Source organism: Danio rerio, chromosome 5, assembly GCF_052040795.2.
Source record: "Danio rerio strain M-AB ecotype USA chromosome 5, GRCz13ab, whole genome shotgun sequence".
In the NCBI taxonomy this organism is placed as follows: domain Eukaryota; kingdom Metazoa; phylum Chordata; class Actinopteri; order Cypriniformes; family Danionidae; genus Danio; species Danio rerio.
This window is the reverse complement of record NC_141025.1, coordinates 71,341,392-71,355,759: the sequence shown is the minus strand read 5'-3', so window position 1 is coordinate 71,355,759 and position 14,368 is coordinate 71,341,392. Positions and strand designations below refer to the sequence as shown.

Here is a 14,368-nt window from a genome sequence, read left to right as displayed (position 1 = left end):
TTGTTTAAAATTTACAGTAATTTTACTTTTTAGATTAGATTGCAAAGAAATGCCTTTATTTGTCATTTATAAGGGATTTATGAAGCAAAAATAGTCCTCACTTTAGATTAGCTTAAGTTGAGTTAATAAAGGATTTATTAACATGTATAGCAACTTTTACTACATGCCTGAATAATAAGATATGTAAACGTTAATATCAATAGTTTTATAATCATTTACTAACTCATTCTCAATGATCTTAAATCCTCCCACTACTCTTAAATACAAATGGTTTGTAAATAATGCAATACTTCATTAAGTAATGAAATATCAACCAGTCACAAATCATGAAAGTACAATTATTAAACACATAATAAATGTGTTTATAAGTAGGACCAGACAGAATCTGCGGACATTTTTTGCCATCTCTGAGGATAATGTTTGTTACAATCAATTATTTTGGGAGTATCATAACTAAAACCGTTAATATGGGAAATAAAAATGTATATCTTTTTAACTTTTATTTTCATTTTTAAACTGCAAATTCAATTAGATTCACTTTATTTGGTAAACGAAGCAAGTCTCTCATATAATACTAAACGTATCTACTAAAAGTTGTAAAAACTGCATTGTGCATAAATTATATGAACATTTTCATATTACTCAATAATATTACTGTAATTAATTTAAAAACTGAATAAATATAGATTTACACACATTCACTCAAGTAAATAATCATTAATGATGGGATAAAAATCTGCGGAATTCTGCTCATGAAGATTCTGTGTTGGCCTAGTTATAAGTCAAGAATACAGCATTTGTAGCTGCAGTTATAAACTGCTTATAACGTTCATTAATGTAGAGTTGAAGCTTAACAAATAAATAATTACTAGATGCTAATGCTTAATAAATGATTCATAGTGTGTAGTTATGATAAAGTGTTACCGATAATTTTCCTACTTAAAACTTGACTTTTCCTTTGTTACATTATGTACTAAGACCAGGGGAAAATTAAAAGTAATAATAAGGGGATTATTATCGTACCATAGTAAAACTGTTAAAAAAAAAAAAAAAAACTCCAAAACTCCTAAGTGACTTGTAAAATGAGCTATTTGCAAGTGGAGTTTTCCTTTAAGTATACTTTTTTGCAGTGCTGATTTGAACAGAAAACATATTTTGAAATAGATTAAAAGTGAGCAATTTTTTTTTGTGTTGATTTTGGTCCCCTACAGATGACGTCTGCACAGATTCCTTCACATTGAACCAGGTGGCTCGAATGCACTGTTACCTGGATCTGATCTACCAGTCTTGGAGACCTGGCAGTAAACCAGCTCCTGTTCCTCTGCCTCCTCGAGTAACAGCTCAAGACCAGGACTCGCTCACACTGGAGTGGTTTCCTGCCCTCACAGGCCATTACTTAGACAGGTGAAAAGAACTTGTAGAAAAAGCATGTTTAATTCAGTTTAATGATATTAACCAAGCACTTACTTTGTTAATTAAACTCAGTAGATTGCAGTAGCAAAGATTTTTTATACACAGACTTTATACTTTAATGTGCACAATAAAAAAAATCTAATTAAGGTAATAGGCTTAAGTTGAGAATTTGATCTTGGAAAATCGTTTAAGTAATTTTTAATTCATTTAAAATAATATTACTGTAGGTGAAAAATATAAATCTGCTCTACAATCTCACTATATGAAATGCTAAAAAGTGTGAATGTATATATATATGAAGAGTTCAAGAAATCAGTCTGAGATGATTTGCACTTTATGACAAGGCGCGTTATCCTGCTGGAAGTAGCCATCAGAAGATGAGTACACAGTGGTCATAAAGGGATGGACATGATCAGCAACAATACTCGGGTAGCTTGTGGCATCAACAAGGCATTTGCGCCCACAGAACTGCCACTCACTGGATATTTTCTCTTTTTCTGACCATTCTCTGTAAATCCTAGAGATGGTTGTGCGTGAAAATCCCAGTAGATCAGCACTTTTTAAAATACTCAGACCAGCCTGTCTGGCACCAACTACCATGCCATGTTCAAAGTCACTTAAATCCTCTTTCTTTCCCATTCTGATGCTCGGTTTGAACTGCAGCAGGCCATGGCTGCGTCCGAAACCGCATACTTCCATACTATATAGTACGCAAAAATCAGTATGCGAGCCGAGTAGTATGTCCGAATACATAGAATTCGAAAATCAGTATGCAAGAAGTACCCGGATGACCTACTACTTCCGGCGAGATTCTGGAGTGTGCATCCTATGCATTCTGTGCTATCCCATGATGCCTCGCAAGCGAATTCATGAATGGGAGCAAAGCGACGATGTAGTACGTCCAAATTTCATTCACACTTTTCATGTTCATACTGTATAGAGCATACTTTCCTAACAGCCAAGTAGTACGTTTAAATTTAAATGCAGTACCTACTGAGTTGTAGGCGGTTTCGGACGCAGCCCATGTGTAGATGCCTAAATGCATTGAGTTGCTGCCATGTGATTGGCTGATTAGAAATTTGCGTTAACGAGCAGTTGAACAGGTGTACCTAATAAAGTCGGCGGTGAGTGTGTATATATAATAACTACATATGTATACTGTAAAAAAAGTTCAATCAGATTTATATAATGGCGCAGTGCACTTAACTTCAACAGGTTAATGTTCCTGAGAATCTGTCTATCCCGATAAGCATTTTACTCATCTGCTAAATCTATTTTTCTTTAGGTTATTAAAAAAATTGTGTAGTGTTACTGTGTCTAAGTTGCTACCTCGGCTGTCTGTTGGTTTCCTAGAGAAGTGGGATCAGTTTGTGACAAATGTACTGAAGTTGGAGTGCTCCTGCAGTACGCCTCCAACTCCTCGTCCCCCAGACCCTGCGCCCCATCCGGCCACTGGAGCCCCCGCGAAGCAGAAGGTAAGACTCATTACACTCTATTACAATGAATGTACTAATATCTTGCTAGGCACAACATTTTACAGTTTATTTTGACTTGATTTAATATTGAAAAGTTGCTGCGTAACCAGTGGCGTAGCGGACGGGCCCGCGTGATTAGGGGGCCCCGCGTCGTCGCAATTTTCAATAAACTCTTGGGAACAACTGTGGTCGGAACCAAAGTTCACACGTCTGTGTTCTCTGAACAACTCTCAAGCGGTGGACTACTTCATTCTGATTGCTTGCCGCCAATGTTGCCAACTTAGCGACTTTGTCACTAGATTTAGCGAATTTTCAGACCCCCCCTAGCGACAAATCTAGCGACTTTTTTGTGTGTTATTGGAGATTTTTTTTAGACTGTCATTTGTCCATACTGTACCGTCCCTACTCTTCTCAACGAGCTGCGTGTGATGCCGCCGGCCCCTCCCCCGCCTCACAGCACTGACAGGCGGCCCAGTCGGTCCTCGTACAGCCCGAGAGCAGATCACCCCTCTGCGTACCGACGACAAATGATTTAGCACAGGCAGTGTGAAGGTATTCCCCTTGTACAGTCATACCGATCTACTTCTCATTTATTTTAACAATTTAATTGGACCGTTTATTCTTTTCTTGTTCACAATCACAGATATTAGTGACAGTTTCTGAACTTGTCTGAGTTTATTACATATGAGAGATTACTGCACATTCACTACACATCTATAATGACATACTGTATTCAAACAGCAATACATTTAGTTAAATAAACATGCTTATATAAAGTGTAGTGCAATTATAAATACCCCTTTATTAAACCATATGCTGTTAAACAAACTGTAGAACGTGATGACGTCAGTGATATGCAAATTGACATATGACGTAAACCCCCCCCCCCCCCCCCCCCCTTCATCAGGGGGCCCCGTCAGCGATCCCTGCAGGGGGGCCTCCGCATTTTGCGCTACGCCACTGTGCGTAACGTTTTTCACCTCTTAAGTATTATATACTGCCAAATAAACATACGGAAGCCGGTAGGATGACCACTTGCTCTGCTTCGCATTGTAAAAGTACAGCATTTTGTCCCGCAGGTTGCATATTGTTTTAATATCTCATGTTTTCAACAGCCTTTTGGTTTAATTGTAGTATTAAGAAAGTGTTCATGCTTTCTTGTGCCTTTTATGTTAGCTTTTTATTCTTTTATTGTGTAGTTTGTTTCACCTATTTAACAGACGGCTGTCTGAAATCTGTCTGAATATTCTGTCCACATCAATTATATGTCTTCTGCAAAGTCTCTCCTGAGCGAATGTGCGGGTGCAACGTGCAAATTCATTTGTAATATGTCCGCAATGCTAAACTCATGCATTCATGTTGCTAGTATGTTGGTGTTGCCGTTGTTTTGACCGCCGTCGTATGAGTAAATAAGACTCAAACTTGAAAAAAGGTGAAGTTCCAGAACACACCCACTCATTGCTCAATTACCATGGACCAATGGTAGCTCAAATGTGTTTTTGAGCCAAAACAATTCTCCCCAAAAATGTCATTGTGATGAGCAGTTTCGAACTGCAAAAATGAACTCAAATCTAAGCTTGGTTCTGCATGATTTAGTTTAAAATGACATTATAAATTGACTTCTTAAAATTACTTGTATACTCACAATGCATGCCATCTGACAGATAGCATCTGTGTGTACACTTAGAAAAGCATAAGTTTAAACAGGTATGGCTTCAAAACAGATGATAGATTTTAGTGATGACAAACTTTAATGTCATGTGAGCATGACCATAATACACTGTCTGACAAAAGTCTTGTTGTCGATCCCAGTTCTAAAAGCAACAAATAATAACTAGACTTCAAGTTGATCATTTGGAAAGGTGGAAGAATGTAGATTTTTCTGATGATTCATCTGTTAAACTGCATCCCAACCATGACAAATACTGCAGAAGACCTAATGGAACCCGCATGGAGCCAAGATTCTCACCGAAATCAGTCAAGTTTGATGGCGGGAAAAATCATGGTTTGGGTTTACATTCAGTATGGGGGCGTGCGATAGATCTGCTGAGTGGATGGCAACATCAACAGCCTGTTGTATCAAGACATTTGGGCTGCCCATTACATTACAAACCACAGGAGAGGGCAAATTCTTCAGCAGGTTAGTGCTCCTTCTCATACTTCAGCCTCCACATCAAAGTTCCTGAAAGCAAAGAAGGTCAAGGTACTCCAGGATTGGCCAGCCCAGTCACCAGACATGAACATTATTGAGCATTTCTGGGGTAAGTTAAAGGAAGATGCATTGAAGATGAATCCAAAGAATCTTTGATGAACTCTGGGAGTCCTGCAAGAATGCTTTCTCTGCCATTCCAGATGACTTTATTCATTCATTCATTTTCTTGTCGGCTTAGTCCCTTTATTAATCTGGGGTCGCCACAGCGGAATGAACCGCCAACTTATCCAGCAAGTTTTTACGCAGCGGATGCCCTTCTATCCGCAACCCATCCCTGGGAAACATCCACACACACATTCACGCACACACTCATACACTACGGACAATTTAGCCTACCCAATTCACCTGTCCCACATGTCTTTGGACTGTGGGGGAAACCAGAGCACTCGGAGGAAACCCACGCAAAGGCAGGGAGAACATGCAAACTCCACACAGAAACGCCTACTCAGCCGAGGTTCGAACCAGCGACCTTCTTGCTGTGAGGCGCAGCACTACCTACTGCGCCACTGCCTCGCCCCCCAGATGATTTTATTAATGTTATTTGAGTCATTGCAGAGATGTACGGATGCAGTCCTCCAAGCTCATTGGAGTCATACACAATGTTAATTCTTTTTCCACTGCACCATGACTTCATATTTTATACTGTACATTATTTCTGTTAGAAAGACTTGTGTCTAAGCAGACCTTACTGTCCTAATTAAATAATTAAAATCAAGACATGATCATATTTTATTTTGGTCCAATAAGCGTAATCTAGAGCCCTTTGCCTTTTATATAAGACACTTCTGATACCAAACTAAAAGTCAAGTTAATATTTGTTGTTCCTTAAACTTGAATAGGCGACAAGACTTTAGTCAGGTACTGTAATTAAAACTAAGCCTATGTTTTTGTTTTTGGAGAGTATACCTATAGCCTCAAGCTGTAAATGCTCCAACTGCTTCTTGAAGAGGAACAAAAAGAGCAGTTAGTTTGCATTTAAAATGACAAAAACAGCATGTTTTGGTCTCCAATGTTGAGTATTTTAGGCTAAAAATTCCACAAACATTCTTGGGACATCTTAGACTTATATTGCATCTTGTAAAAAAACAAGTTGCCCCTTTAAAGCAACTAACACTTTATTGATTTAACTCTTTACTGCAGTACTGGTGACAAGATGCTCAAGAACAATAGCATAATAATCTTTTAGTGGCTGAATTCATTATGACTTTAGGCCATAATAAATCTCATTGCATATGATGAGACTTACAGGCCATTTAGTGGTTTTGTTAGTGGCCTACTTGAATCGTTTCAGGAGGTTTCCTGTTTGGATTTAAGCAGACTGCTTTGGCACTGCGAAAGAGACCTGTTTCTGTTGACACTTGGAAATTGTGTTCAATTGGTGAGTGCCGTTCAAAACCATTAATGTGCAGTTTTATTGAGTGGGATAAATGATTAAAGCAGCGCACCCTATGCAGGTTGCCAAGTGAGGCCAATATTGGACGGAACAGTAAAGCGATGTATGAGGAGAAGAACTAAAAAGTGTGGAAAAAATTTGTCATAGGGGTTGTCATAAATTTCGATTTTCTCATGTGTTTATTTTAAGGCTCGAAAAATGTGGACATATGGAAGAATTGCTCCGTGGAGCTTTGTGCACGTAAATGAATGTTTTTTTTTTACCATGGGCTATGAGTCATGTTTTCCTGCGCTGTATCAATGATCTTGCCCTCGTAGTTCAACCTTTGATCTGGTATCACAGAATGAACTCAAACTGCCTTGTTTAGGCTATTCTTACACTCAAAAAAAAAATGCTGCTGGTTCAAACTATTTGTTTAAAAAGCAACATAGGCTCATTCTAAAAACGTAGCCCTATATAAATTTCTGGAGATCACGTATTAAGTAGCCACCCAGCAGGCACACAACATCATAAGACATTAATATTAGGTTAGATTTAGGTTGTGACGTCAAGTGACCAAAATTCAATGTCTGGCCAGCGTCTAAGGCAGGGGTCAGCAACCCGCGGCTCTAGAGCCGCATGTGGCTCTTTAGCGCTGCCCTTGTGGCTCCCTAAAGTTTTTTCAAAAATGTTCAAAAAGACGGGGAAGGTTAGTATATATTTTTGTTTTATTATGATTTCTATAGGAGGACAAACATTTTTAACGTTTTCAAATGCTGTAAAAGTGTATAGAATTAATATTTAATTTCAACATTTCTGTCAACGAAGATTTGCGTCATAGCCTTTGACACACGTTTCTATCAGCAGGGCGGGATGCCGGGCAGGTGGCTGTTGTAAACAAAGCGGGAGATAATAAAGCATGGAAAACCGTTCACAGATGGTGACTACATGAAGGAGTCATTCATCAACATATTAGAACACAACACCTATTTGCAGACTTCAAAAACAAAACCAAAATAATACAAAAAATTAAAGATATACCTCCCTCCGCTAAGACAGTGAAGGAAAGGGCTATTAAAATGGCAGGTAACATCACCGATCAGCAAACCAAGGACATTAATTCAGTGCCAGCATACTCAATTGCCTGTGATGTGAGCGATATTCAATGCGCTTTTATGCAGGTATGTGTACTCTGATGGGCCACAAGAAGAAATGATCAAATTAATATCACTGAAAGACCAGAGGCTGTGCTGAAGTGTTTAAATGACAACTAAATAAACACCAACCACCTGATTTCAGTGGCTATTTAATCATGAAGGCTCATTATCTATTTGTAGCTAACTTAGTCATTTTTATAGTAGGCTTATATAGCTACTATAGATACATACAGCATGTGTTTCCTTCATTATAAGGCTTATATAAGGCTTTACATTTTTTGCGGCTCCAAATATATTAGTTTTTTGTTTTTTTTGGTCCAATATGGCTCTTTCAACATTTTGGGTTGCCGACCCCTGGTCTAAGGATAGGGATAACATTTTTTTGATGTCCAGTAAGTAAAATTATGTTGATATTTGGTTGATTTTAGGTTGTGTTGGAAAGTTATCAAAATCCAACGTCTGATAGATGTCATAGTAGTAACATCCACACAACATTAAAGTGTAACATGATTAGACGTTGATATTTGGTTGATTTTAGGTTGGACATTAGACATTCACATCGGTCGGACGTTGGGTTCTGTCGTCAACCCGATTTTAATTTCCAAACAAAATCCAACATTGTCACGAATGTTCCTTTACACACTTACCAGCTGACCGCTTTCCTCCATATGGATGATTTTCCTGCTGTTACCAGTTTTTTTAGTTAGCTTGGCATGTATGTCGGCGAACTTGAGATGCAGAAAGGACTTGACCACGATGACGGGGTTCAAGTCCAGTGAGGAATGGTTTTAGAATGTGGGTAAGACAAAAACAAAAGCCAAAAAAATAAAAATAAACAAGTAAATAACAGGGTGAGAATATGGTCAAATCTAAAAACGTGGTAAAAATAAGGTGAGGGCTTTTCTTTTTTTGGATTGCTTTTCAAAACACTGCAGTTGGGTTTAGGGAAGGGGATAAGGGGGTCCGTCAGTGCTTTTTAAAATACTACTGGTTGAGTTTAGTTAGGAGGGAAGGTGGGGAATCAGTCGGTTGGTCAGTCAGTTGACAGCGGCCTCTAGTGGATTTACATGAGAACAGCAGGCGTGAATGACACTAACAAGAGAAATTTTGAGATCTGAAAAAGCAGACACAGTGGCTTCCGGGGGATTCCCGAAAATAAAAAACTGCAAAAAAATGTAGCTCCAGCGATGTATTTTGGTCTCTCTAGAAATGTCTATAGGGGTATGTAATCAGAATGAGCCTGTGTTGGGTAATTAACATGGTGAGAATGTGGTAAAATCTTAAAATATGGTGAAAATCAGGCGAGGGCTTTTTTTTCTGGACTGCTTTTAAAAACTGTTGGTTGGGTTTAGGGAAGATCGTGGGCGGGTCAATCTGTGCTTTTAAAAAAAATATTGGTTGGGTTTAGAGAAGGAGGAGGGAGGGTCAGTCGATCAGTCAGTCAGTAATTTAGTCAGTTAGTCGACAGTGGCCTCTGGTGGATTTACTCTAGAACAGAAGGTGCGAATGGCACTCGTGAGAAAACTTTGAGATCTAAAAAAAGTCCACAGCGGCCTCTGGTAGATTCATCAAAATCTGTAATTAAAAAAAACGTACCTCCTGGCACTCTCCAGAAATGTACATAGCGATACGTTTTCAGAATGAGCCTGGGTTGTTAAAAAGATCTTCAGCAACACAATAATGGAGATTTTTGCAGGGAAACCTAAGGTTTTATGTTCAATGCACTCAAATTTGTTACGTTAACTTAATCGAGTTGTGTTGGAACAACATGAATGCGGAACCCTGCAATTTTTTTTACAGTGTATAAAAATTGAGAGGTATTTGTATTTTTGGTTGTTTATGTTTTAGAGTATGAAATATAACTTAAGTTGCTTCTCCGACATGCTTTTTCAGCTCGGGCTGCAGAAGCTCTTGAAAAAGTCAATTGGACTTGACATCGAAATGCTAAAAACATCGAAAACAACTTCAGAGACCTGCATTCCAGAGGCCTGCTGTTTTTCTGTTTAATTACTTAATCACTTCATTTGGTTTGCTTTTAAAAACGGGTGAGTCAGAGAGTAAGTGCATGCTTGTATCCCTCAAAGCCAAGTTGGCCCAGCAGCGGCTACACGCAGTCAGCTGAGAAGGCATGCCCAGGCTTGCCATGGCCACAACATGGCTTTAACTATGCTTTGCACTTGGATGGCTTCCCTGGTGTACTCCATTGCCCGGGCCATCTTTCCACTGTTCACAATCAGATACAAAACCTGACTTTGACGACCTGCAGCTGGCTCCAACCTTTGCCCTCAGAAAATCACCTGAAAGTCATGCATGTCCCCTGCATTTAATCGTCTACATCCAAAAAGCCATTTTTTTTCCTTTCTCAAATGCCCTTAGGTGGCATTATGGAACTGAGCATTATGGCAGCCCTTATCGTGTTGGTTGAATTTAAGAAAAGAACAACATGGCTTCAACAAACAGCTGGATGCGAGAGTGTTGTGCAAAGTCAACTCCATTCGCTACGCAAATTACCCTGTGGTTTCTTGTGGATCCCACAGTTGATTGAAAACATGAAGAAGACAAGATTGAATGTGAGACACAAAACCAGGAATGCTTGGAATGACTCTTACCTCAACTTTCCGTGCCCTCGTTGCCTACAGTACATCCTGATCTTGCTTTACTGACTGGCAAGAATGCATCAATAATTTTGTAAATGTATTGTTTTAGATCAGAACTTTCAAGTTAATGCTAAGCTTTTGATATAATTAAATTCAAGTCATTTGTATAGCGCTTTTTACTGTTATTATTGTTTCAAAGCAGCTTTAAAAAAGGTGCACATTATAGCATTACAATTAAAATAAGCTATAAGTTGCAATCAAATCTAAGTTATCATTTATAAACATAGTTAATCTGCAGTTTTATAGCATATAGGTGATGTCTATGTGTACGTTTAATGAAGTGTACAGTATTTTTGTAATAAGTGTGTTGTCCTTGAAGTCCTTGATGATTAGCATTATCTCTCCACAGGTCTAGGATCCCGTCGGTGGCATTGCACAATCTCTAGAGGCCTCTAGATAGGCTTGAAAATAGAGAATGTGATGTATTAGAGCATCTATGTATGCGATTAAGCGCTATTAAATATAAAAGTGTAAATGAAGTGCTATAAATGTAGATAGGAATTATATAAACAAACATAGAAATCAACATAGAAAATATAGAAATATTTATACCAAAGTGTGTGGTACATTAAGACAGGAATAGTGTGTCCTGCAGGTGGTTTGTCAAGCCCACTCACCTGCATGGAGCACATTCACACATCCTACAGTTATGTGATGCATTGCGTGTACGCTTTACTAAAAGATAGGTCTTTAATCTTGTTTTGAACTGATCAGGAAGGCTATTCCAGAGAGTTTGAGAGCCATGTATTAGAAGGCTCAACCTCCTTTAGTAGACTTTTATGCACTACCAGAATCCCTGAGTTTTGAGATCTTAAAAAGCGGGTTGGATTGTAGTTAGACAGTTGGATGGACATATAATTGGGAGCTAAATTATTAAAAATTAAATAGCTAAAAATTAAATACGGAACTTAACAGGCAGCCAGTGTAAGGAGGATAAAATTGGGGTGATATGATCATATTTTCTTGACCTGGTAAGAACTCTGGATATAGAATGTAAATTGAATTCTGATATAGCTTATTGGTTTGTTTTGGAGAGTCCCGTACTGTTTGATAGCTCATGCTATTTCTGTCTTTGTCCTTTCCCCTGTTTTCCATCTAATATTTCTTCTAATATTCACTTAATCAGCAGACGAGGTACATTGGGGACCTACGTGGGAGACATTTAGCACAAAAAAATCGTGCATTTGATACTGTGAAAATGCATCTAGTTTCAGAATGGTCCCGTTTGTTTTGGCCATCCAATTGAGCAACAAATACCCAACCTAGAACAACAGTGATATCTGAGTCAGACGTGCGAGGGAGGTTACCTAGATGCTTGGCTGAGGTCAACCAAATAAACATTGACAAAACTTTTGCCCAACACTTTTTCCATTTGTCATTTACCTTGTAGTCAGACTACAAATGATGCTTGACTAAGGTCAACCAAAATAAACGCTTAAGAGGCTTTTACCTCACCTTTATTTCCATTCGTCATGCAGGCAGTCAGATCAAAAAACAGCATTTGAAAAGCAACAGGGCCTCTAAAAAGGCATGTATAAATGTCATGAAATTATATACAAGAGATAGATAGAATAAACTTTTTTTGTTTTGTTTATATGCATTTTTCCCTCCTCATATTACATTATCACACGTGTTGGAGAAGGATTGCATAAAACCAAATCAATAATAAGATAGACGATATAATATACAAAAGTATACAACAATTTAATATTTAAAAAAATAGACACATTCAAAAAGCATTTTGTTCCTGTTTAAGAATTATAGAATGCTTCATCAACAATTTAGTTTATTTGATTTTGTACAAATTTAGATTTTAGGAAAGTATTCGGACACTTTTCTGGATGTGGTCAAATTAGCATTAGTGAATCATGTTCATAGTTAATGTGATGTACTACACCTGTGGTTACTTTACTAAGAAACATGTGAAATTGAAGGGAATTGACATCATACATCCACTAAAATCACAGCAGTTTCAGGAAAAGGAGGCTAGTTCTAGGAAAAGCTTTAGCATTATTCATGCGACGCCATTTGGTTTGGTATTTACAAATGCAATCAGAAATGTAAGTGGTTATTTAGTAGCCACAGTTTGGAATCAGTAAGATACTTAAAATGTTTTCTAATAAGCGTATTTTGCTCACAGTAAAGAGTAAACTATTTGAACTAAACTATTTTTTCAAGAGTTCACACTTAGCTGATGATTGATTATAAAGCTTGTTTGGCATGCTGTCCCCGGAGAGAGCCCTGGGCACATAAGATCCTCGAGCCCGGGGGTCCCTCCCATTTGCAAGGTGAGAGGGGAGTTTGAGCTCAGGTAGATCTTGAGAACTCTCCTGCTGTAGTAGTTAATGAAAAGATAGTGATTGCTCTTAAGAGATAACTACTTACTAGGAGCGTGTCTATGGTGCCGATTTGGATTAGTCAGTTCACTTAAGGTGCATGTTTTTGGGTAACCTGGGGGAAACCCACGTGAGCATGGGGAGACCGTGTAAACTCTGCACAGATACGTCGGCTGGTTTGGTAAAGACAGAACAGTGCTAACCACTTGGCCACTGTGCCAATCATCTAGGAAAGGAGGAGGAGTAGGGGTGGAAGATGGCTGTTATCTGGAACTTGGGGTATTGATAGTGGCTTAGAAATCGTCTGATTGGTGAATCATAAATTGAATGATGCGGGACCAGCCACAAACAATCATAAGCGTGTGATCCTCTTGAAACTAGTTTATAAATAATCTTCTCAAATAACTGTTATTCTTGTTATTGAGTGTATTAAATGCATTTTGTCAAGTGTAGTTAAATACACTGCAAAAATCAAGGTCAATGAAGGTTAATGACACTTTCAGCCATAGCAAGAGATGTTACTCATTTCAAATCTGTGAATTCTAGAATATTGGATCTTCACAGTGTCATTGAGGTTCTCCAAAATGATCTGAAAGCTTAATTGGAGTTGATTTGAAAAGGCAAACACCTGTCTATATAAGGTCCCAGGGTTGATAGTGCATGCCAAAGCACAAACCAAGCATGAAGACAAAGGAATTGTCTCTAGACCTCAGAGACAGGATTGTCTCGAGGCACAAGGCTGGGGAAAGTTACAGAAAAATTTCTGCTGCTCTGAAAGTTCCAATGAGCACAGTGGCATCCATCATCCATAAGTGGACGATGTTTGGGATCACCAGGACTCTTCCTAGAGCTTGCTGGCCATCTAAGCTGAGTGATCAAGTGAGAAGGTCAGGTAGATGATCAATAACCTGATGGTCACTCTGGCTGAGCTCCAGCGTTCTTATGTGCAGAGTGAAGAACCTTACAAAAGTACAACCATCTGTGCAGCAATCCACCAATCATCCCCGTCTGGAATTTGCCAAAAGCCATCTGAAGGACTCTTAGACCATAAGAAACAAAATCTCTGGTCTGATGAGACTAAAATTTAACTCTTTGGATCGAAAACCAGACGTTACGTTTAAAGAAAACCAGGCACCGCTCATCACCAGGCTAATACAATCCCTACAGTGAAGCATGGTGGTGGCAGCATCATACTGTGAGGATGTTTTTCAGCAGCAGGAACTGGAAGACCAGTCAGGATAGAGGAGAAGATGAATGCAGCAATGTACACAGACATCCTGTATGAAAACCTGCTTCAGAGTGCTCTTGACCTCAGACTGGAGCAACGGTTCATCTTCCAGCAGGACAATGACCCAAGGCACACCACTAAAATATCAATGGATTGGCTTCACAACAACTCGGTGAATGTCCTTGAGTGGCCCAGCCAGACCCCAGAATCCTATTGAACATCTCTGGAGAGATCTGAAAATGGCAGCACACCGTCGCCTCCCATCCAACCTGATTCTGCAAAGGGGAATGGGCAAGAATTCCAAAAGACTTGTGTGCCAAGCTTGTGGCATCATATTCAAAAAGAATTGAGACTGTAATTGCTGCCAAAGGTGCACCAACAAAGTGATGAGCAAAGGCTGCGAATACTTCTGTATGTGTTATTTTTCAGGGTTTTTATTTTTAATACATTTGCAACAATTAAAAAAAATAACATTGTCATCATGGGGTATTATGTGTAGAATTTTAAGAAAATATATA

The 14,368-nt window shown here is 38.7% G+C and overlaps 1 protein-coding gene across 4 annotated transcripts in view; it reads left to right on the top strand.

Moving 5' to 3' along the window:
* The window catches only part of pappab (pregnancy-associated plasma protein A, pappalysin 1b), a 252,025-nt gene that overhangs the window by 106,749 nt on the left and 130,908 nt on the right, over positions 1-14,368 (top strand). For all 4 annotated transcript variants that reach the window (XM_087251119.2, XM_087251118.2, XM_087251117.1 and 1 more), the window contains 2 exon segments: positions 1,212-1,404; positions 2,767-2,888. In XM_087251119.2, coding sequence (XP_087107245.1) covers positions 1,212-1,404; positions 2,767-2,888 — 315 coding nt within the window.